General features: G+C 43.1%; 1 protein-coding gene across 1 annotated transcript in view; it reads right to left on the minus strand.

The window, feature by feature from the left end:
- Positions 1-241: 241 nt before the first annotated feature.
- Positions 242-24527, minus strand: part of SYNPO2L (synaptopodin 2 like) — a 139713-nt gene continuing 115427 nt past the window's right edge. The window contains exon 4 of the mRNA XM_075348838.1: positions 242-3419. Within this exon, the coding sequence (XP_075204953.1) occupies positions 1165-3419 (2255 nt within the window). The 3' untranslated portion in view covers positions 242-1164. The remainder of the gene's footprint in view (positions 3420-24527) is intronic.

The following is a 24527-nucleotide window of genomic DNA, read 5'->3' on the forward strand; positions in this document are numbered from 1 at the left end:
GTGCGCGCACCCTCTCCACTAGTGCACAGGCTCTTTAGATTGAGCAGTACTGTAGTCTAGGTAAATTTATGATGCCAAATGTCTCTCTATAAGTCTCCTTTAGTCATGAAATTCAGGTCGATAATGCCTATTGTGAAGGAATACAAATCATAAACCAAATACATTTAGTAGTTTCAGGATGCAAAGGTTAATAAGGAAATTAATTGTGTAAATATTGGTGAAAATAAAGATCTGGCATCAATACTTTTACTGTGAATTTATTTTAGCTAAGTATATCACTTCAAATAAAAGTTGCTTCAAAGCTGTGTTACAAAAGTCAGCATAAGAATTATGGTAACAATGTTTTCCTCTACATTAAACTGAAAACCTCAATATCATCCAACACATTTACTTTAATGCTACAAGAGTGTGCCTAAATCTTAATAATAATTTTGGGGGGATAAAAAGTCACTTTTATACACAAATTTACGCTACAAATTTTGTGAACAAACCAAATAATTGTGTTGCGGAAAATGTGTCCAATAGGCATGCACACTTTACAGGAAGAAAATGAACATGCAGTTCTCATTTCTGATTGCAATAGGGCTACATTGTAATGTAATCCAGAATATCATTATATTATCCGAACATTCCAGGATTTCCAGAATCAGCAAAGAGAAACTGTATGCTGCCATTTACGTAGCTAAAGTAAAGAAATTCTATATTTGTCACCTAGAGTATGACGGTGGTACAACAGAAAATATGTCCCACATTCAAGGATCTTCAAGTCCTATAACGAACCAACTTCTACTTTTACACCATTATATTGCCCATCTTTGCTTGCTCCATAAAGAGATGCTCATATTACATTTCTGTTACATTCGTAAATTTCAAACTTTTTTGCCTCAACGTTTTTCAGTTTTAATTATGCCAAGACATTTTGCCTTCTGTGAATATCTTTTCTTCAATTGTCTTTTTCTTATTCAATCAAACAGCGTACCATAATCTTCTTTCAATACTTTTTCTTTGCTCAGGTTTTTTTTCTTCAAGTCAATAACAGTCTGAGAAAAATGCAAGGATGATGGTTGCTTTATAAACACAAATTAATAAACGGCTAAGCCAGTAAGCACAAGAGCATTTTCAACAACTGGTGGATAACACTATAACTACTGTATATCTCAATGATCAGAAGTGGACTTTGGCTGGTCTCCATACATTGGCCTGCATTCCAGTTTTTCCAGCACAGAATCTTGGCTTTGGCACCTGAATTTTAGACATTGATGATCTAGGGGAGGTAAATGAGTTTATTGGACTAAGGACTGAAGCTTCCCGATTCTTCTGTGGCACCTCCTGGATGGGAGCGTAAAAAGGCACAGACCCAGGATTATTGGTTGGCATAGGCTGGCATGATATATCGGTTCTCCAAACTGGTTCTGCAAGTGTTGTTGCTGATCGAGGAGCTAACACTGTAGGAGCCATGTTAATTGAAGAAGACATTGGAGTAGGAGTTGAGAATCGCTTAATCTCATGTGCTCTAGCAATTTTCACAGGAACTTGTCTAGTTAGAGTGGAATTCATTTTCTGAGTATCCTGGCTATTAGGAGAATTCCCAAAACAGAACATTGCTGAATTTAGCTGGTAAGGTTGGTGGCGCATAAAATCTATAGCTTGCATTCGTGGTTTGCCAGGGGCACTTTTCTTAACTTTGCTATCTAATTTGCCACCTTGAGATTTTGATGCAGCTAATGGACAGAATGGTGAAACCAGTGGATTATATCCTATTGGAGGTGGTGCACGAATATTAGGTGAATATTTCCAAGATGATGGAAGAGATGGTGTTGGTGAAGGTGTTCTTGGCCTTGAGTTAGGCCTGGAGCTAGATCTATTTTCTGAGTCAATTACAAATTTGTCCATACGGCTTTGACGTTTTGCAAAGAGTTCCGCTCCTTTACCTTTTAACTCAGGAAGATCTTGGTTTCCATTTATAAGTTGATCTGATGTTGTTTTAAAACTAGGTTTTGGAGCCACAGGTGGAGGAACTTTACATTTTCGTGCTGAAGATTGCATAAAATTACATGCCTCAGCTCCTAAGCTGAGGAAGTCTTCTTCTGGGCCAGATTCAAAACCTGCTCCATGTTGCTCCTGTTTAGGTTTTTCATCTATATTCTTCACCATTGACAAGAGATCTGGGTTTGGCAAACACTTTTTCTCTTCCTTTTTAACAAACATTTGCTTTTTGCCACCTCTCCTTCGAGCTTCATTTAAGATGCCAGTACGTCCTATGGGTACTGAGATCCTTTGTTCTCTGGAATTTACAGACTCAGGTGACTGGTTTACTTGGGTGACTGGTGATATATATGTGTGTGTAATGGGTGCTGGACTAATAAATTGTGACACTGTAGATGTTGATGGAGTCACTGGAGTAGACTTTAATATATTTGCCTGTGAACTAACAGTATGAGGCTCTGATGGACGAGAAGGAGATGAAAGATATATGGAAGCAGTTGTAGTCCGTGGTGTTGTTGGGTTTGAGAGGTTCTCCTTTTGATTCTCATTGTATTGAGTTACTGGTGATGTCACTGCTTTCCCTGGTGCTGGTATATAAAGGGATGCAACAGAACTTACAGGGGTTTTTTGCATATTAAAAGTTGTGTCAGCTAAAAGAGGGGTGAATGGAGATGGCGCAACATTTTGCAGAGGAAAGCTTTCAGTTTTTTTGGGAGGGGAGGGCTTGAACACAACTGAAGAAGCCATTGTCCGCTGTCCAACTTGACCTGGAGTAAACGGTCTTGCTGACCTGTTGAAGATGACATTTCCAGAACCAGGAGACTGTGGCTCTTGAGAATGAGCAGGGGTTAGAGATATCTGTGTGCTGGCCACTTTAGTATTCTCGAAGCTCCGTATCTCTTGACTTTTATCATAATTTACCATGTTAACAGTATTTCCATTAGCAACTGATTTCCGAGGAGGAGCAACTGGAGTTTTATGATGCTCTTGCGGATTCTGTGAGGGAGAACTGTCAGCCACCTGTTCAGATTTCTGCCTTTGCAATTCAAACAATGCTGCTCCCTTTCCAGATGCCTCACTCAGACCTTTTTCTTCCTGTGCCTCATGTTCCATTTTGGGCTTTTCAATATCCATATAGGTGCTGTCCCAGTCTGAATTATTTGTTAGGCTACGGGCATCAGAAAATCCTTCTTCATCAAATTCTGATTCACTTGTAGGAAGGACCCCGTCTTCGTCTTCAATATAACGATCTTCGTCCACACTTCCAAAACTCACAAGTGTATATTTCTTTGCTCTTTGTCTTCTCTTCTTGAACATAAGAACACCCTTGGAGTGAGGATTCGGAGCATCAGTTAACAGAGATGCAATTGTTCTACATTTGGTTCTAGCCTCCTTGACATTTTTCTCCTGCACACTCTCACTTCGATTAAGTTCTGCAAAAGAAAAAAGAAAACATAAATCATATAGTTTAATCTACAGTAGTTACAAACACATGTAGTCAACACAAAAAAGAGAGTTAGAGAAAGAAAACTCAGAAATTTCAACTCATGTTTCCAAATTAGCATTTATACAAATTTTTGTAAGACTATGTGAAGAACCATGAATACCTACAATATGATTAAAAAGTTTAAGTGTATAGTTGGTGTTCTTCGCCGTCCAGCACTACCGTTACTTCCTGCTACTAAAGTGTCCTTCTATAACTGTCAATACTTAACATTACTAAAGAGGGAACGGTATTAAGTATTTATATCACATAACGATGAGCAATGCTATAATAATTTTTGACATATGAAACTGGTCAACTAGGACTTTGCACATCATCCTGACTGCAAAAGTACATTATAGAGAACTTATTGCTGCGGAAATTATATTCACATCTCATGATGATTTTACACAAGAACTCTGCTCCTTGTATGTTTTACTAATGCATGAAAAATAGCCTGTACAACAAATCTTAAAAGAGAATTTTAAAATTCATACTTAAAAGACAACCATTTGCCTCTGTGCAATTAAACAAGACATATATATTCACCATGAGTCATCCTCAAGTTATCAAATGTATTCTCCAACTAAAAATGCTCTTTTAAGGCTTTCATATAATTCATTATTGACAAATTCCAGATTTGAGAATATTAAAATTATGACCATAGCGACTATCATATATATAAAAAATTAACAAAATATGTAGAAATTGTGTAGCTGAAGAGCTTTAGTCTAGAGAAAATGAGGGATAACTTATCCTACCCTTCTATATTTCACTGCAATGTTAGAATAAAAATATAACAAAATTAGTAAACCTGTTCAAAAATTAAGGAATTAAACCTTTCCTATGTTTTACAACAGTAACAGTATTGGCTTTTGTACATCTGTTAAAATGATTGTTAGCTTGTTGCTGCCAGCCACTAATTGTAGAAACCTTCATAGTGAAAACAAAGTCCATCAATGTGTTGCTTACTCCTAATTAAGGATTTAGTAAGCACAATGAAACAAAAAATACCCAAGAAGTGTTAATATCATTGTAGCCGACCTGACCACTTTACGTAAACGTGTCCTACAAAGCTCTTCAAATTGTCAAGATGATCACTTTACTCTGACATAAAACAGGTCATGCCAAATCACTAAGAAAACCCCAAGATGTCCTTGTTTCAAGTGATATCGTATCACATAAGGTTCCCTGTAGACATAAAACATGTAGGCACAAATAATAAGTAATCAAAAGACAGTATGATATAGGACACTAGTAGACATGAATTACCTGCATAGAGATTATCCGTGCTGTGGTAGGAAGATACCGGTGAATCAGGCATGTCACACACACCATTAGAGTCACAATGTTCCATATAGAGACGACAAGGGACAAATGTTCTCAAAGCTGGAGCCAAACCAAAGTTAGGAAATCTCTCCAGCTCCCTGCTGCCCTTTCTACAAGCCTTTTTAAGTCCCCACTTTTGTCTCCCCTGGCCTAGCTGCTGGATTCACTGGCTTTCAGAAGCTGATGAGATCATAGAGTCTATTTTTATGTGCCCAAGCTTATCACTGGACTCGGCAATGGACAATGTCACCTGTCACTTCAGCTATGTTCCTCTTTGCCTGTGGTTGGGTCAGAATGAAAAATTTTCAGCCTGCCATGATTTTACCCATTACATGAAGTGCGAAACAATGATATGTATTCCATTTTGGAAACATGAGGTCAATCCTCTTAAAATACCTCCCTTATCCATAGAGATCCCAATAGAAGAATCACTATTCCTTTTGGTATACACAAACAAGTAAGAAAAAAACTATTATGAATATAGTTACAATTGAAAAGGCACAGTCATAAGGCATTAATATTTTAGTATATAAGTTAGACAATGCTTGTATTTAATGTTAGACGTAGCTAAATGTAGTATACTATAGTCTGCAGATGACAGAAGTAACACCTAAATGTGCCACACATGAGGTCCTTCTAATAGATGATGGCGGCTGCTTTCACATCAGATGTTTTCTTGACGAACGTCAAAAAAACGCAAAGCACAGATGACTGGATCTTGTTGATTCAGTGTGGAATGCATGCAAGCGCAAGTGTTATTTTACAGGATCCTTTCACTTGCAGTTTATGGGCGGGCATTGGAGTCATGTGATCGGGAGTCAGCGGAACGAGAGAGAGAGAGAAAGAGAGAGGAGGGAGAGAAAGAGAGAGGAGAGAGAGAAAGAGAGAGGAGAGAGAGAGAAAGCTGATCGGGAGTCAGCTGACTCCTGATCTCACAGCCCACACACGCTGCGATTGATACAGGTTAACAGCAGTCACTGGCTGCTGCCAATCACGTGTGACCGAGTGCGGGCCGTGTGGTCTGGAGTTCAGCTGAGTTCAGATCAGCTGAGGACTCCAGTGTTGGCCGATTACTTGTTCTGTGTCCTGCTGCATACATCGCATGGAAGATCCAGGGAAGCCTTCACCCCCCCCCAAAAAAAATTAAAAAAAAATGACGTGGGATTCGCCATATTTTTTGTATGCTAGCCAGGTACAGCAGGCAGATATGGGCTGCCCCCAAACCACAGCTGCCTATTTATACCCGGCTGGGAACCAAAAATATAGGAAAGCCCTTTTTTTAATTGTTTCATGAATTTCATTAAATAATTTAAAAAAAAAATGACGTGGGCTTCAAGTAGCGTTTTTAAAAAAAGATAAAATACTGCATTTCACCGGATCCAGTGTATGACGCACGCAACTGCAAGTGAACGCATATTGCGGCGATTCCATAGCAAATGCATTGAAATGACAAAGCATTTGTAAAGGATCCGGTCATATGCGGTTTTTTTTCCATACGGCAAAAAAACGCTGATGTGAAAGCAGCCTAAGGACTCAAACACAGAATTGCTTTCTTATCCATTTAAATAAGTAACTTTGTGCTCATTCTGCCCTCTTAGCATGTTAGCACGCCCACAGGGTGATCATGCACACTGACCCTAAGCCCGCTGTCTGAGAGGTGGTGACAACGGACACAGAAACGCGCATCACAACCAATGATGCAGGGCAATGGCCATTAAATAGCATATTAACACGCAAACATCCTCATGCTTATGTGCTCTCACATTCTAAGCTCTTATTAAGTTAATTTACTACTTTTGGACTTTTGCTTTGCAAATGCTGTAAAATATAAAAGTTATAAATTAGGTATCATTGTATTCATATTTGGATTGCTAGTACGTCAGGATAAGACACGCGCTGTGTCCACCACAGTGGACTGCGCTCACGTTATATCCCAAATCCGATGCACTAGCGATACATCTCAAAACCTGATTGGTTACCTGAACAGGAGGGGAAATGCGCACACTATTAGGCCATGTGCCCACGCGAGAAAATACCTGCGGATTTTGCGGTGGTAAACCTGTGGATTTTCTAGATTTTCCCGATAAATCCGCAGGTTTGCGCAAGTACAGACACTCCCCATGTTATCCTATGGAATTTGGGGAGTGCTGGTTCATTGCTGCGAATTTTGTGGCTGCGGAAAATGGTGCGGATTTCCCGCAGCCGCAAAGAACTGCATGTCAATTATTCATGCGGATTTTCCTGCGATTTGCTGCCCTTCTACTATGTAGATACAGGGGGGAAAATCCGCAGGAATAACGCTCGAATTCTGCCCATTTTCCGCAGGTTTATCGCAACAATTCTGCCTGAAATCCGCAATAACGGATAGCTGCACCATCCGGGGAGCTGCTGCGTGAACCTGCGGAAATACCTGCAGAAAATTCCGTAGGTACATTTTCTCATAGGCACATGGCCTTATACTGCCACAATAAACACCATTTAACTATTTAACCACCTCACAGAGCACCATCTCCCTTGTTTATCACAATATTGAAATTGACACATATTATAAAAGTACCGTATATATGTACCCAAACATGGCGTCAGTTAAATGTGTCCTGCAATAAACAAGTGCTACATAATTCTGTACTAAAAAAGTTATGTTTCAGAAAATAGTGAGATTATATTTTTAAAAGAGATTTTTGTGAGCAAAAGTGGTAAAACATAAAAACCTAAATACAAATGGAATGAACCTGAAAAAAAATGTGAATTTTAGCAAATTTACTAAATGCTAAAATAAATTAAATTGAGAAATACTGTTTTGTTAATTCCATTTTCTAAGAAGTGGAATAAAAAGTGGAATAAAAAGTGATCAAAATGTGCTACAAATGGGACTAATGAAATCTATAATCTGCCTTGCAAACACTAAGCCCTCACAGAGCTCATTTAGTAGAAAGATATTATCTTATTACTCTCAGAACATGTAGCTACAAAAACTTTATTTTTTCAAAGAGTGTATTTATTGTAAAAAAAAATAAAAAAAAACACAAATCAAGCTATGCAAATTTGGTATTGCCATAATCATGCAGTCATACAGAATAAAGTTAACGCTGTATTTCTGCAGCAAATGAATAGTGTAAAATATAAAATTATGCAACAGCAGAACTGATGTTGTTTTTTTAATATTGTTAGGTATTACGCTGCACGTTAACCCACTGCGGTGCCACTGACAAATACAACTCATCAGGAAAAAAAACCTGTCATGTAGGTACATCAACAACCACAAAAAAATATGGCCCACAGAATGCCAAAATAATAATTAAAAAAAGATAGGTGGATATTAAGACCAAACTAGGCCTAGCCCTTCAGGGGTTACAACTTTTGTTTTTGGCATTATATACATAGTGAGTGATACAAGACTATGGACAAACTCCAGCTTCATCAAGTATTTGAGCAGTCCTAGGGAACCCAAGGAGGTATGACTGCGAAAATTCTCCAGCTTGAGATGTCTACAGGGAGTAATAAAGCTGCCTTATCGCTGGACGGCATGGACCAACCATGTCTGGAATATGCAACAGATGACTCAGATTTTTCTGTCATCCCACTTTAAGTGTGATGGATATCAAGTTGCAAAATAATGATTTTGTCTCATATTCTTCCTCTTCTGGTGATAAGTATATTATTGCTTGGATCATGGTGTTAATACTCAAGACTTAAAGAATCTGCTTGTGTACTGCAAAATCACCCGTTCTCACATTACACCATCCTCAGTGACCATATGAAGTTATTTCATTACGTCTGATGTAGTGAAACCAGGGCAGTGAGGGTTAAATTCTAGCTCTGCAGGTATGTTACAAAGCTAGGGTTGTGAGGGTTAAATCCTTGCTCTGCATATATTGATTGGAAATGCACCTGAAGTGTTTTGTATTGAACCAGGCATGTGTTCCCCTAAAGGGGCTGCTCAAAGAGAGGGAGTTCTTTCTCTGGGAGAGAGCTGCATGTGGCAGCTCGGAGACAGTCTGTCTGAATAGACACTGCATAGAGAGTAAGTCTCAGAGAGGTAGCTGCAAGTGGCAGCTGGGACAAAGTTTGTCTGAATGGAACTTCAAGAGTCAGCATGGAGGCTGAGCAGTCTGCTACTGACCAGGCAAAAATGTCCGTTTAATGCAGGATAGCCGGCCTGGGCTTGACCGCTCTCGGAGCTGAGAAAGAAACCAGCAAATGTGAAGCATACTGGGCCTGGGAGTGGAACCTTATGTGCTGTCTTGGAGAAACCCTGACATTATTAATCCTGCAAATGAGAGCTGAACATTTATCTGTACGGGTGATCCTGCATATGCGGGAAGATGAACTGTTTATTTAGTTTTTTATGCTGTTTGTTTTTCCATTCTGTCGGAAGTTTATGAATTTCCATAAACTACCATGCTTGGCTAAGGAACTGCGTGCCTATGTGAATGCTACCTTTTGCTAAAAGCAAGTAGAATCCCTACACTGATTAAATGTACAGTAACTGTGGACAAGACTTATGGTAAAGCCTCTACAATAACATTTAGGGCATGGACACAGTCCACTGTCCGTTTCCAGTGCTTAGGTACCTATCATAACAAGAAAATAGCATGGGTGACATTGATGGGCTATGTTGTTGGACATATATGTTATATTGATCACAGAACACACAAAAACTTTTTTGATTTCTGCACCATGCCTGACAAAAGTTTAAAAGTGAACTTGGAGTACCAAGAGGGCGTTTGACTACCAACCTCTAAAGAAATATATTGAGATTTAATCCAGAAAATATTGCACATTTTTCTGCAAATCCATACTTATTCATAAGATATGTAGATTTTAAATGCTAACTTTCAGACAGTTAAAAGTAAGATATAGATACAAAAAAATACCAATAATGTGTGCAATTTAGGAAAGACCATGTGAATATATTAGCCTTACTTGTTCCGCTGGTTTGCTGTTTTTATCAGGGTATACATTGATATAAACCTTATTGGGATACATATGCTTATTTTGGATATCTGAAACGGCATCATATTTTCTTCTATTTAGATTATTTTATACCATTCATAGTATTTTATTATATCATTTTGTATTGTGACTTGGTAATTTTTTGGTGGGGATATTTCCTTCTTGGTGTTAGTCAGTATTTTACTCACTGAGGTTTGTTGTAGCTGTAAAGAAGTGGACTGGGTGCTGTCACGTTCCTTCCCTTGAAGACACCAATTGTGTTGTTGTATTGTAGTAGTGTAATGCAAATTGTGTCTTGCGTCTTTTGACTTTCAGGCTCCATATCTCACTATCATTGTTACCCTTTTGCTTGTGAGTGTATTATTTTATGTAAACTGTGATGGCATTGTAATGTGTTCATGTGTAATGAATAGTAGGACTATATGTAATACGGTAATATGTTATAATGCATCCATGTATATTGCATAGTACTTGTTTATGTGGATGCCAGACTGTAGGGCAAAAAGTAGTTAAAAGTTGGGACTAGACCACAATGGGAGGGGTTAGCTGATAGGGTAAAAGATGGTTCATTCTAGAAAAGTTAATGAACTGTGCGATAGATATGGACATACAGTGCTGGCCAAAAGTATTACCACCCCTGCAATTCTGTCGGATAATACTCTGTTTCTTCCTGAAAATGATTGCAATCACACATTTTTTGGTATTATTATCTTCATTTATTTTGCTTGCAATGAAAAACCACAAAAAAGAATGAATCAAAAATCAAATCATTGATCATTTCACATAAAACTCCAAAAATGGCCCAGACAAAAGTATTGGCACCCTCAGCCTAATACTTGGTTGCACAACCTTTAGCCAAAATAACTGCGAACAACCGCTTCTGGTAACCATCAATGAGTTTCTTACAATGCTCTGCATGAATTTTAGACCATTCTTCTTTGGCAAACTACTCCAGGTCCCTGAGATTTGAAGGGTGCCTTCTCCAAACTGCCATTGTGAGATCTCTCCACAGGTGTTCTATGGGTTTCAGGTCTGGACTCATTGCTGGCCACTTTAGTAGTCCCCAGTGCTTTCTCTCAAACCATTTTCTAGTGCTTTGTGAAGTGTGTTTTGGGTCATTGTCCTGCTGGAAGATCCATGACCTCTGAGGGAGACCCAGCTTTCTCACACTGGACCCTACATTATGCTGCAAAATTTGATGGTAGTCTTCAGACTTCATAATGCCATGCACACGGTCAAGCAGTCCAGTGCCAGAGGCAGCAAAGCAACCCCAAAACATCAGGGAACCTCCGCTATGTTTGACTGTAGGGACTGTGTTCTTTTCTTTGAATGCCTCATTTTTTTCCTGTAAACTCTATGTTGATGGCTTTTCCCAAAAAGCTCTACTTTTGTCTCATCTGACCAGAGAATATTCTTCCTAAACGTTTTAGGCTTTCTCAGGTAAGTTTTGGCAAACTCCAGCCTGGCTTTTTTGGGAAAAGGTATCAACATAGAGTTTACAGGAAAAAAAGAGGCATTCAAAGAAAAGAACACGGTCCCTACAGTCAAACATAGCGGAGGTTCCCTGATGTTTTGGGGTTGCTTTGTTGCCTCGGGCACTGGACTGCTTGACCGTGTGCATGGCATTATGAAGTCTGAAGACTACCATCAAATTTTGCAGCATAATGTAGGGCCCAGTGTGAGAAAGCTCACACTGGGCCCTACAAAGCTGGGTCTCACAATGGCAGTTTGGAGAAGGCACCCTTCAAATCTCAGGGACCTGGAGCAGTTTGCCTAAGAAGAATGGTGTAAAATTCCTGCAGAGCATTGTAAGAAACTCATTGATGGTTACCGGAAGCGGTTGTTTGCAGTTATTTTGGCTAAAGGTTGTGCAGCTAAGTATTAGGCTGAGGGTGCCAATACTTTTGTCCGGGCCATTTTTGGAGTTTTATGTGAAATCATCAATGATTTGATTTTTGGTTCATTCTTTTTTGTGGTTTTTCATTGCAAGCAAAATAAATGAAGATAATAATACCAAAAAATGTGTGATTGCAATCATTTTCAGGAAGAAACAGAGTATTATCTGACAGAATTGCAGGGGTGCCAATACTTTTGGCCAGCACTGTATATAATCTATAGGTCATGAACGTCGCATACAGTGGGTGACTTGTGGCAGAAAGAGAAGAAAGGAGACTGGAGTCGAGATAGCGTGATCCTTCAGTATTGACCGAAGACACAGAAAGCTAGACAACACTGAGGTTAGAGACTGGTCTCCATATGAAGTGACCCCCAGATAGAAGGGTACGGAGAACGGAACATTAGCGACTTGGACTAAAGCCTAAAATGTAACGAGTCAGAACTTAGACATGAGCAGAGATGACTTTCCCCAAACGTCCAAGAACACAAGACTCTACTCTGGCACCAGTGGCAACCCTTTCATCTACGAGAACAAGAGACGTGGATACGGAAACGTTTGGGCGCACAAGGCTCTACTGTGGCCATAGTGACAGAACACCTGAACCTCTCATCTTCAAGAAAACTAGACATGGAACCCCTGAAAGGGAAAGGGGCCATGACAAATTCGACTGTAGCGTTAGGCTGGGTTGTGCTAAACCAGTAAACTCAGAAATAACCTGATGGGAACAGAGAATGTGTCTTAATATGCCTTATACAATTGAAACGTGCTGGGAGATATGTGCCCGATATCTGATGTGTGAAGTTGTTGATGAAAATGACTCGTTGACTAAAGTACTGTTCTTTGAAATGAACTGGTGGTCTCCATGTGGAAAGGAGTTGTTATTTGGTCCTAGCCAGCTGATGTCAGAGGCAACATATGGGCTGCACAGGTGAATGGCCCACACTATACAAAACCACAAACCTAGCCAGGAAGAGATCTTTTATGTAGTGTGAAGGGGAGTCTAGAGTCAATCCCTTGCCCACATGGCACTTTACACAGCCATGTGGGAGTCATCTGACTATATCATATTCATGACTTTAAAAAAAAATGTTTAAAATGTAATTTAGCTTTCTACAGATGTTTTCTAGTGAAACAATATCTTGTAATACATTTTTGTGCCATCCATTTACTTGCTTTGTCTGGTTGCTTTTTACTGTTTATCAACTCAATTATGCTTGCTTTCTAACTAAAAAGTTGCAATTGTGTTGCTTATTATTTTATGCAAAAATCTGCATTTAGCTGTTATGTACCATACTCAAAATATTTGAGACATGGATAGGAAAAGGGATGTTTTTAGTATTGCATATGGTTTCCTCCCCATCCCACAATTCATTAAATGACCCTGATAGCATCAGTCCACAATTCATTATATAGCCCTTATAACATCCTCCCTCACCCCACAATTCATTGTATGGCCCTGATAGCATCCACCCCCACACCACAATTCGTTAGCTGGCCCTGATAGCTTCCTCCACACCCCACAATTCATTATATGGCCCTGATAGCATCCTCACCATGCCACAATTCATTATATGTACCTGATAGCATCCTCCCCCACCATGCAATTCAATTTATGATATGGCCCTGATAGCATCCTCCTGCACCCCACAATTCATTATATGGTCCTAATAATATCCTACTACCAACCCCATGGCCCTGATAGCATCCTTCCCAGCCCTACAATTCATTATATGACACTTATAGCCTGCTGTAAATCTTAATGTGTTGGCAGGAATAACACAAAATATGCATTTTTTACATGTATTTTTGTTGCATATTGTCCCCCACTTGTTTGTATTGGTGAAATACGCTGCAAAAATGCTGAAATAATTTATATGAATCTGCTGTAATCCTACAAGGAAAAACAAAGCAATGTGTACATGAGATTTCTGAAATTTCAGTCCATTTTCTTGTACTGTGAAATGCTGGGTATTTTTCGCAACAAAAACACGTGTGCACATGGCCATAAAATTAATTGGGGGTGAGTCACAAAGACTGATTAATTTATATTTATTGGTGGTGTAAATTATATTTAATGGGGGGGCACAGTGCTATCTTATTTATGACTTTATATTTTGAATGGTGTGTGGCTAATTGTGTATTAATGGTGAGGTTCATATTTGTATTCACGGGTGCAGTGTGAGAAAAAATGTATTTGAGAGGCAAATGTATGTATACAATGTATATGACCTTGTTATTTTTAGGGCTTTGGCGATCAGTGTGAAAAGGAGAGTCGTGGCGGTAACATGTCGACAAGAAGGTGTGACCAGAGGGAAAAGAAACAATAAAACTAGTCAGATGAGAGGTCAGTGGTCAGTCACTTTATGAAAATATTTTTTCTGTACTGTATGAATTGGACTTCTACTGTTATTTGCTAAATACCTTAGGCCACATTCTCACATTCGCGTGATATGTCCGTGTGTTAGCAGACTTTTTTTATCTCATGACACAAGGACTCATGGAGTTTCATAGATCCATTCACATACCTGTGAAAATAATGGTTCAAGAATGAAATTTATGAGACTCCAAGCATGTCTTGTACTGAGTCAATTATGAGGAATAGGACATACTGAATGGGTCTGTGTGCTGTCCAAGAGAAAAATCAGACAGCACACCAACACTTCACATGGATATAGGAATGCAGCCTTATTATGTGTAGCACCATGCATTAGTATTTAGTGCACTCACTTACCATGTAAAGCACCGTTCTTAAAGAGGTGGTTCACTACTCAGCAAAAGTGGCCACATTGCTGTAAAACTCATAGGAAAGGCTTTTCTCAAATACCTTGTATACTTGTGTACTATTCTGCCTCTGAGCGGCGCTATTGCGATCCGCTCATCCCCCATCAAGTAACCCCCGGGCTCCGTCATCTCTGAGATCCAGTGATGTCACGTCAACTTCCAGTTGACCCGACATCACTGAGGCCGGCCCCAGTCTCCCTGAGTGACTGAGCTGTGGGTGGCGTTTCACCACACATCACAGTCCAGCATCGCTCCTGCTTGCGACACTCTGCAGCGAAGGAGAGAACGTGTAAGATGCTGGGCTGTGATGAATTTTGTAATAAACAATGCTTTTTCCAGCATGTTGGAGACCCATGCCACAAGGTACAAGTGATAATTAAGTGGCTCGGTGAACACAACATTGAAATTTTGGGCCCATGGCTAGTAGACTCCCCAGATCTCAATCCCATTGAGAACCTGTGGTCAATCCTCAAAAACCAGGTGGACAAACAAAAATACAGCAATTGTGATAAACTCCAAGCACTGATTAGGCAAGAATGGGTTGCCATTAGACAGGATTTGGCTCAAAAGCTGATATCCAGCTGCCAGGGCAAATTGAAGATGTCTATAAAATGTAGATCAACACTGTAAATATTGAGTTGTTGTATTAACTTGATGTATTTGTCAATATAAGGTATAAAACTTATGAAATTAATCAGTATAACATAGAATCATTTGACTAAGTATATAAAACCAATGAAGCAGCAAAGTTTTTGAAAACTAAAATTTGTCAGTCTCAAAATTTTTGGTCATGATTAGTGATGGGTGAAACCAAACTGTAAAATTCAGGGTCTGTACCAGATGCCTAGTGTCCGTGCATGGACCCCAAACACAGACTTCTCAGGGAAGTGTGTGTTACTGTTTAGATTCAGCTACCTGGATAATTTTTTAAAAGAAAGAAAATAAGGAGTAAAGCAGGACCGTTATACTTACCGACCTTTGCTATGGCTGTAACACTACTTCAGGTTCTGCTTATTAACTCTCATACATATTTACTGCTTCTCCCACCCTCCGTCAGTCCTGGGGTCTGTGATTGGTTGCAGTCAGACCACGCCCCCACCCTGTTTGATTGGTTGGAATCACTCACTCTGTCTGTGTCCCTATAGTGGTGTACAAATAACTAAAAAAATTGATGTAGGGTCCCCCATATTGTGATACCCATCGCAGATAAAGCAGATGGCTACAGGCTGCAGCCCCCAGCCATGCGCTTATCTTGGCTGTGTATCAAAATAAGAGGCACCCTATGTACTTTTTTGCATTTTAGTTGAAATAAAATATTATTTCTGTTTTTGTGTTTATTTCTTTTCAAATACGGGATTAGTACTTGTGGGGGTCTCATAGACCCTACCCATGACTAATCTAGGGCTTAGTGACAGCTGCTTAGGATTACTGCTTTCAATAGGTGGCAATGGAGTTCAAGTCTTCTTTCTCTCTGAAGAGACAATTTGCTATTTTATTCTCCAGGATGGCAATCAAAACTGAAGGTGGAAAGCTTCAAGAGGAACCTCAAGACCCACCTCTTCCAACAAGCCTACAACCTACAATAGCCCTCAATCCAGTACACCACTGCACAACAAGCTCTGTCCTCACCTACTGTACCATCACCCATTCCCTGTAGACTGTGAGCCCTCGCGGGCAGGGTCCTCTCTCCTCCTATACCAGTCTGTTTTGTACTGTTAATGATTGTTGTATGTAAACCCTCTTTCACTTGTAAAGCGCCATGGAATAAATGGCGCTATAATAATAAATAATAATAATGATAAAAGGGGTACAAGGTAGTTATGGGCAAACCGGCTCTTTTTGGTGATCCGGCTCATTTAACTTCACTCACTAAAAAGAGCCTGTTCTTTTCGCTCTTAAATGGATCTCTATTAAAAAAGTGTTCAACACAGGTGAACACATATATAAGATGACATTAATGCAGCCAAAACCCTGACCTCCCACAAACAAAACAAAGACCACTTGCAGTTAGCCAATTACATTGAGGAATGGGCAAGATTTCGTTCAGGTGGGCTGGGCTTTGTCCAACTAACACTGGAATTTTATCCCCGTGAGAGCCATTAAGAGAATTTGGTGGCTCTCACTGCGGTGCTGGCTCCCATCGATCACAGTAGCAAGTCGGCTATTTGTTTTGGATCGTTCACGAATGACCCAATACTAGCACAAGGCTGAAAGTTAACGTTTTTGTCACTTTGCTTCAGTGATTGGTGGTGATCTTCGCAACTGAATCAATCAGAACTTCTGGCATGTCAAGAATATAAATAAAAGGAAAGATACAATTTATAACCCCATTATTCATTATACTACATACATGTGGTGGTGAAGTGTTATTTAACATGCTACACATCTACAGCTCGAGGAAAGAGCCTTTGGCATGTGCACCAGGAGCCTGCTGTTACATAAAGCTGGGATCCCAATGTAACAACCATGTAAACACAATGAAAACAAATGAAAACAATGTAAATACAGTGGAACCTTGGATTACGAGCATAACTGGTTCTGGGAGTGTGCTCTTAAACCCAGTTACTCTTATATCAAAGCAAATTTTCCCATAGGAAATAATGGAAACACAGACAATTTGTTCCACAACCCAAAAATATTTACTGTATTTATACAAACTTATTACAGTAATACAAAATAATGTCCTGTATTCATATAAAATTATTACAGTACACTAATATAAAATACTGTACAGTGCAGTAAAATCATGTAAAACAAATTGAACTACACTTTAGCTTACAATAGAATTATTGGTGTGCAGGAGGAACAATACAAGCAATGTGCTCTACTAGTTATCAATAAGAAAGTACAATACCATATCCACAAATGCAAATTGATAGATATGTTATATAGTATATACTGTACTGTGCAATGGTATACTGTATACAGGACATATGTACAGAAATTTACCTCCAGAGCGGGTCAGAGCGCGGTGAAAGGACTAAACCATAAGTGTGCACGGTATTTGCTCTTATTGCAAAGCATTGCTCTTAAACCAAGTTACAAATTTGTATAAAGCTTTTCTTGTCTTGCAAAACTCTCTCAAACCAAGTTACTCTTAAACCAAGGTTCTACTGTATAAACAAAATAATGGTTAAATTGCTGTTTTTTTTATACTTTTTAAAAAAAAGAGTGATATGCAACCCAGAATTATGCTGAAGAAAGGACAACTCAATAAGACAGTAAAGATTCAAAAAAAATGCTTTATCCTTAAGCACAGCACACATTATACACGGTACTAGTGTAGCTGTGAATCCAGCTACAAGCTGGGATAAAACCTGTACCAAAAGCAGTTACACTGTGCGGTTCTATATTCTCTTGTATTATTACTTTACACAGAGTTTGTAGAAACTACAGTGTCTATATAAAATAAATTTGATCAAAACAAAAATTTAGACTACTTAGATTTTTAGCTTTTTATTTCAGTTTCAACTTCATCTTAAAATTAACTTGTACAGTTATTCTGATGAGACTTCCTCTTTCAAATTGTAGTCTCCGAGACAATCAGCAAATAGCCTCACATTCTTGTAACTGCAGCCCCAGCAAACAGCTGATTTTGTGAAAGCCTTGACAAGCTATTCATTGTACCATGCAAGAGAAATTTAGCATTAGACTATTATGGCAAACATGAGGGCCTCATGTTTGATGTCTATATGGCCTAATAGGTATAAGGATGGGGTTGTCCTGATGCAAAAATGGAAAACGTATTTGATTCTAAGGTCAGATGAATAATCTCTGGATCTTTTAAACCCCTCCTTGACTTTATCTGGCTACTGAAATGTTTCTGCATCACTCCAGATTTATAGGAGGTAGCGTTTACATTTATAAAGTTAGGAAAGTTCCCTTCCATGACTGGCATAAGCTACTGCAAACCCATAATCTTTCAGCTGTCATTTCATAAGTCTCATATTTGGTACCAGACGGTTATTCATACTTCTTTGATCATCTATTATACAACAGCAGTGATATCAAAGCTAAAAACACTCCATAATACCTGATGCCTTATTTTATCACTGCACCAAAGAGCTGAAGAATGCAATGGACTCATTCTCCTATAAATCCTATTGTGCGTCACTTATTTAGTTGTTTATATCATTTGCTGAATGTTAAAATGAAGACACAAAATATAGCCTAAAGCAAACCAGACAACAGATTCAATAGGCTGCACTGTTGAATCCATGTATGTCTTACTCTAAAACACTGAAAAACATTTTTAAAAACAATAAGGGAAATATATGTGGCGCCCTGGACAAGCCAGGGGCCACAGAGCACAACACCCACACACCCCACACTCCCGGTCAGACACACCGAAGTCAAACACAAAACCCTTGTTGCCTTCCTCCAGGGGCTGATGTCCACACCAGGGGGTGGGCCAGGCGGTTGGCCCCACCCACCGAGGAGTTCACAGTCCTGGAGGCGGGAAAAGCAGACAGATCAGTTTGGAAGTGAAAGAGGACAGTCTTAGAGTGGAAAGTGAGAGGAAGTGAAGTGGCAGTAGAGCAGACTGAAGTTGGTCCGGGTGTGTGGCCCGGACGGATCAGCAAGGTTGGCAGACGGTGGTGACCGTCTGCAGCAGTGACCGATCGGAGTTTACCGTAAGGACCGTGGATGGGCGGTGGCCCGGCAGTACCGGACCGGTACACAAGGTGAAGTCAGCACCATCTGGCAGGGGTTAACAGACCCTGACAAGGCTAGGAGTCGCCGTGAATTTGTCGAATCCGTCAGCGAAGGGAACCTCCTGGGTTCCCCAGCAGCCAAGTCCCGACAAAAGGCAACAGCCCAACCGTGAGAGGGAGACACCGCCACCGCCAAGGCAACCGTTTTCCAGGGCCAGAGCCTGCGGGCAAAAAGGGGCTCCTCCAGCCCATATCCAAGCTGGGGAGCGGGTTACTAGTGGGAACCCATCGTAACCATCTACCGTACATAGGTGCAGGGAAAGGCAGTCACCATCAACCTGCCGGGAGCAGAAACCACCGCAGCCTTCTGTGGGACCCGTCCATCCAGCCGTGTGTTTTACCGAGAACTGTGTCCTCATCATTGGCTGAGTGAGTACCACCGTGCCGTGCGGCACAGCGCTGCCCCTGCGACCCTGCACCTCACCAGGCCCCGTAACCCGCCTGCCATCCATCCCTTCCCCCATCACCGGGCCCCGGGACAACCAACCCCCTACCCACGGAGGGGAGAACTAACAACAAAGCTGCTCCCTGTCACCGCTCCCGGGATCCCCGTCCAGAGCAGCGGTGGTGTCACCAATATCACCACAACCGTGGGTGGCGTCACGGACAATACTCAAATCCCCCATCCAACCAATCCCTACCCCTTTTCACTCACGGGCGAGGAACGCCGCTCGAATCCCCGGGATCCGGCCCACCGCTCGAGCCACCGCCGAGCAGCAGCAGCAGCTGGACCCGAGCAGTGGGAGAGCGCAGTGTACCCTCCTCCGCCCGCGACAACTTGGCATCACGAACAGGATCTTACCGCTCTGCCGTCTGGTAGAGGTGCGCCTTGTTACCGCCGGAGGTGTCCGGCCGGAAAATTTGTGAAGCCGCCATCTTGGGCGCGAAGAATTCCCGCTCGAGCATCTCCTCGAGTAGTGGAGGCGCGAAGGCCAAAACCCCAACCCTGTAGAGGAGGAGCCGGAAAAAGACTAAGGGGGACGAAATGGCGACTGGTCGCATGTGAGCGCGGCTATAAAAGCAGCAACGCCAGGACCCTGCGGCCATCTTGTTCCTGGGAGAGGCTGCCAGCAAGATGTACATGCCGTCCCGTAGCACCGTAGCCCCCGCGCCTGGAACCGCGGCATGGGTGGAGATCCGGACCGCGCAGCTCCAACAGAGGCTGCAGGTCAAAATGCAGCTCCTCTTGGAGGAGTGGGAGACCGACATGATGGAGGTCATAGCGACCGTGCGGAGATGCGAGGAGGAAGTTGTGGAAGGGAGGGTGAGTGACCCACGCCCCGATACCCCTAGTGGGTCGGTCATCGCGGCTGCGGGACCCGATCTGAACCCGCTCGCCCTGCTGCCTCCTTCGCTACCCATCCCAGCTGCCGTGACCCCGCCACTAGGCCCGCTACCCCCGCAACCGTTAGCGATACCCCGCATGTCCGCCCAGGCGGACCGACCTGTAGCCGGAGCCCGGAGCCGACCGAAGGTGCTCCCTTGGAAAGCCCAGAAGCCTGAGCCGGAGGCATTTACAGCGACTTCCCCCGAGCCAGAGCCGACAGGCCGCTCCGTGCAGAAGGCCCAGCGGAAGAAAGCCTCTGTGCCCATCCCCCACACCTCGGCTGAGGTTGCGCCGGGTTGTAGCTGCAAAGCAGCACCCCAGGCCAAGTCACCGCGGGACCTTCCACCCAGATCTCCAGTGGTGGACAGTGTCCGGAAGGTCTCGTGGGGCCCGACCCGTGCGCCGGAGCTCGCAGCAGCACCGTACTGGGATAGGGAGCCGGTACCGTTGGGCCCGGAGATCGCAGAATGGGAGAAGTAGAAGGCAGAGATGGTGGCCCGTACAATCCGGGAGAAGGAGAGCCTGAGACAAGCGACCTTCCGTGTTCGGGGCCCCCTGTATGAAGGGCGGTGAGGCGGTTTGATGTCCGCCGGGGCTATAGCTTCATATATGAGCCAGGCCTGGAGGCCGAGGTCTTCATAGCCCGGCGGGACGTTAACGCCCACCTGCCAGAAGAGTACCCAGGCCGCAACTTGATGCCAGGGGACCTGGTGCAATACACCCGGCACTGTGGGGAGAGGGGGTGGTTTGCGCTGGATGCAAAGCTGAGGGGCAGCCAGGAGGCCCATGTGTGCACCGCGCTCCCTCCCCCAAGTGATACCGAGGACTCAGAGTGATGGCAGCGGAATACCGTTGTCCTTGTCCCCGTTGAGACCACCAGTACCGTTTGAAAGTTTAAAAAGTTTTGAAAAATGATAAAAGAATGATTTACCGTGAAAGTTCACCTGATTTACTGCTTGATTGAAACCGGTCGTTGCCGGCACCGTTGTCCCCGTGGGGACTGTCTACAAGAGTTGCATAAGGGACTCCTTATGAACAGGCCCGAGAACTAGCAGGGCAACCACAAACTACTGGCATGTAAATAATGTTTGTTGGCTTTTACCGTGACCACCTCCGGAGAGGCAGATTGGAGGAAGGGCCCGCAGTGGAGCAGGCTGGGGCCCAGCCACCACCGGAACCGGTGGCGATCCTCTGGGGGTTTCAGGGGTTCCCCATGGACGTGGGTCCCCTGAAAAGGACAGAACTTGCTCGGGCAACTTGTGCTGGACTGGGGTCAAGGGGTGCTGCCTGTTGCTTAGGGGCAGCATCAGGGCCAGGTTGCTTGAGTGGGAGAGAGCGGAAGCCGTAACCGTAACATTTAAGTAAGAGTACCTCCCGATGTGGGAAGATGTTAATATAATTGTAATGTGTTACCGTTTTACCTTTTCTATTTTTCAGTTGTGAAAATAAAACCAGTGATGGACGGGCAGCCCGCGAACGGTCTGCATTTAACGAAAGCCAGCTTTACACCTTACAATTAGGTGTGCGATCTCGTATGCGATGTGACACGCCCAGGTCGCATATGCGATTGAATGAGATTGCATGTAGGTCGTTCATTTGCTGTCACACGTGCGTTAGTAGTCTATGTTAAATTGATCAATTTTGTGTGCGATCCTTTAGATCATGTGTTCTGTGACGTATGCATTGGGCACCTTCTTTTTTTTTTAAATTTATTGACTTGCCTAGCGTGTGTAATGTGTAGGGATGCGTTTTTACTATGTCATCTGCCATTCAGCTCTGCTACATGGCCGCTGACAGCAGACACAGACAGCCATGTAGCAGAGGTGAATGGCAGATGACAGCAGACACAGACAGAGCCGCACTGTAAGAATGAACTCGGGTGAACCTCACCTGACTTCATTGCCATGCTGCGTCTCTGTCTGTGTCGCGCCCTGATTAGCGGTCACCTGAGAAGGATTCACCGGTGACCGCTAAACTCCTGAGTAACTGAATTGAGCAGCCCTCTCTCATATACTCACCGATCCCCGGCGCTGCACGGCATTCACACTGCTCCGGCGGCTTTTACTGTGTTGAAAAAGCCGGCCGCCCATTAAACAATCTCGTATTCCCTGCTTTCCCCGCCCACCGGCGCCTATGATTGGTTGCCGTGAGACACGCCCCCCACGCTGAGTGACAGGTGTCACACTGCACCCAATCACAGCAGCCGGTGGGCGTGTCTATACTGTGCAGTGAAATAAATAATTAAATAATTAAAAAAAACAGCGTGCGGTCCCCCCCAATTTTAAAACCAGCCAGATAAAGCCATACGGGGCTGCAGGCTGGTATTCTCAGGATGGGGAGCCCCACGTTATGGGGAGCACCCCAGCCTAACAATATCAGCCAACAGCCGCCCAGAATTGCCGCATACATTATATGCGACAGTTCTGGGACTTTACCCGGCTCTTCACGATTTGCCCTGGTGCGTTGGCAAATCGGGGTAATAAGGAGTTATTGGCAGCCCATAGCTGCCAATAAGTCCTAGATTAATCATGTCAGGCGTCTATGAGACACCTTCCATGATTAATCTGTAAATTACAGTAAATAAACACACACGCCCGGAAAAATCCTTTATTAGAAATAAAAAACACAAACATATACCCTGGTTAACCACTTTAATCAGCCCCAAAAAGCCCTCCATGTCCGGCGTAATCCAGGATGCTCCAGCGTCGCTTCCAGCGCTGCTGCATGGAGGTGACTGGAGCTGCAGCAGAACACCGCCGCTCCTGTCACCTCCACGCAGCAACTGAAGACAGCCGCGCGATCAGCTGAGCTGTCAGTGAGGTTAACCGCTGTCACTGGATCCAGCGGTGGCCTCGGGTAACCTCAGTGACAGCTCAGCTAATCGCGCTACTCACCTCAGTTGCTGCGTGGAGGTGAGAGGAGCGGCGGTGAGTAGCGCGATCAGCTGAGCGGTCACTGAGGTTACCCGCGACCACCGCTGTATCCAGTGACAGCGGGTAACCTCACTGACAGCTCAGCCGATCGCGCGGCTGTCTTCAGTTGCTGTGTGGAGGTGACCGGAGCGGCTGTGTCTGCTGCAGCTCCGGTCACTTCCATGCAGCAGGACTGGAAGCGACGCTGGAGCATCCTGGATTACGTTGGACATGGAGGGCTTTTTGGGGCTGATTAAAGTGGTTAACCAGGGTATATGTTTGTGTTTTTTATTTCTAATAAAGGATTTTTTCGTGTGTGTGTGTGTGTTTATTTACTGTAATTTACAGATTAATAATGGAAGGTGTCTCATAGACGCCTGACATGATTAATCTAGGACTTATTGGCAGCTATGGGCTGCCAATAACTCCTTATTACCCCGATTTGCCAACGCACCAGGGCAAATCGGGAAGAGCCGGGTACAGTCCCAGAACTGTCGCATCTAATGTATGCGGCAATTCTGGGCGGCTGTTGGCTGATATTGTTAGGCTGGGGGGTTCCCCATAACGTGGGGCTCCACATCCTGAGAATACCAGCCTTCAGCCGTATGGCTTTATCTGGCTGGTTTTAAAATTAGGGGGGACCGCACGCCGTTTTATTTAATTATTTATTTCACTACACAGTATAGACACGCCCACCGGCTGCTGTGATTGGGTGCAGTGTGACACCTGTCACTCAGCGTGGAAGGCGTGTCTCACTGTAACCAATCATAGGCGCCGGTGGGCGGGGTAAGTAGGGAATACGAGATTGTTTAATGGGCGGCCGGCTTTTTCAAAATAGTAAAAGTCGCCGGACCAGTGTGAACGCCGAGCACTGCCGCGCCGGGGATCGGGGATCGGTGAGTATGAGAGGGAGGGTAAGAGGGATAGACTGACATGGACAGAGAGAGAGGGACAGAGATAGTGACCGACTGACAGAGATTAGTGCATGACAGACATTGTGAGGCGCTTCAGAACGCAGCTTTTCAGCTGCGCTCTGAAGCGGAAGCTGCGATGCAGAGCGCACACCTGCGCACATAGCCTCAGACATCACAATCGTATGAGGGATGTCACACGTTACAATTGCCTAGGTTCTAACAACAAA

This window comes from Anomaloglossus baeobatrachus, chromosome 5, assembly GCF_048569485.1.
Source record: "Anomaloglossus baeobatrachus isolate aAnoBae1 chromosome 5, aAnoBae1.hap1, whole genome shotgun sequence".
Lineage (NCBI taxonomy): Eukaryota > Metazoa > Chordata > Amphibia > Anura > Aromobatidae > Anomaloglossus > Anomaloglossus baeobatrachus.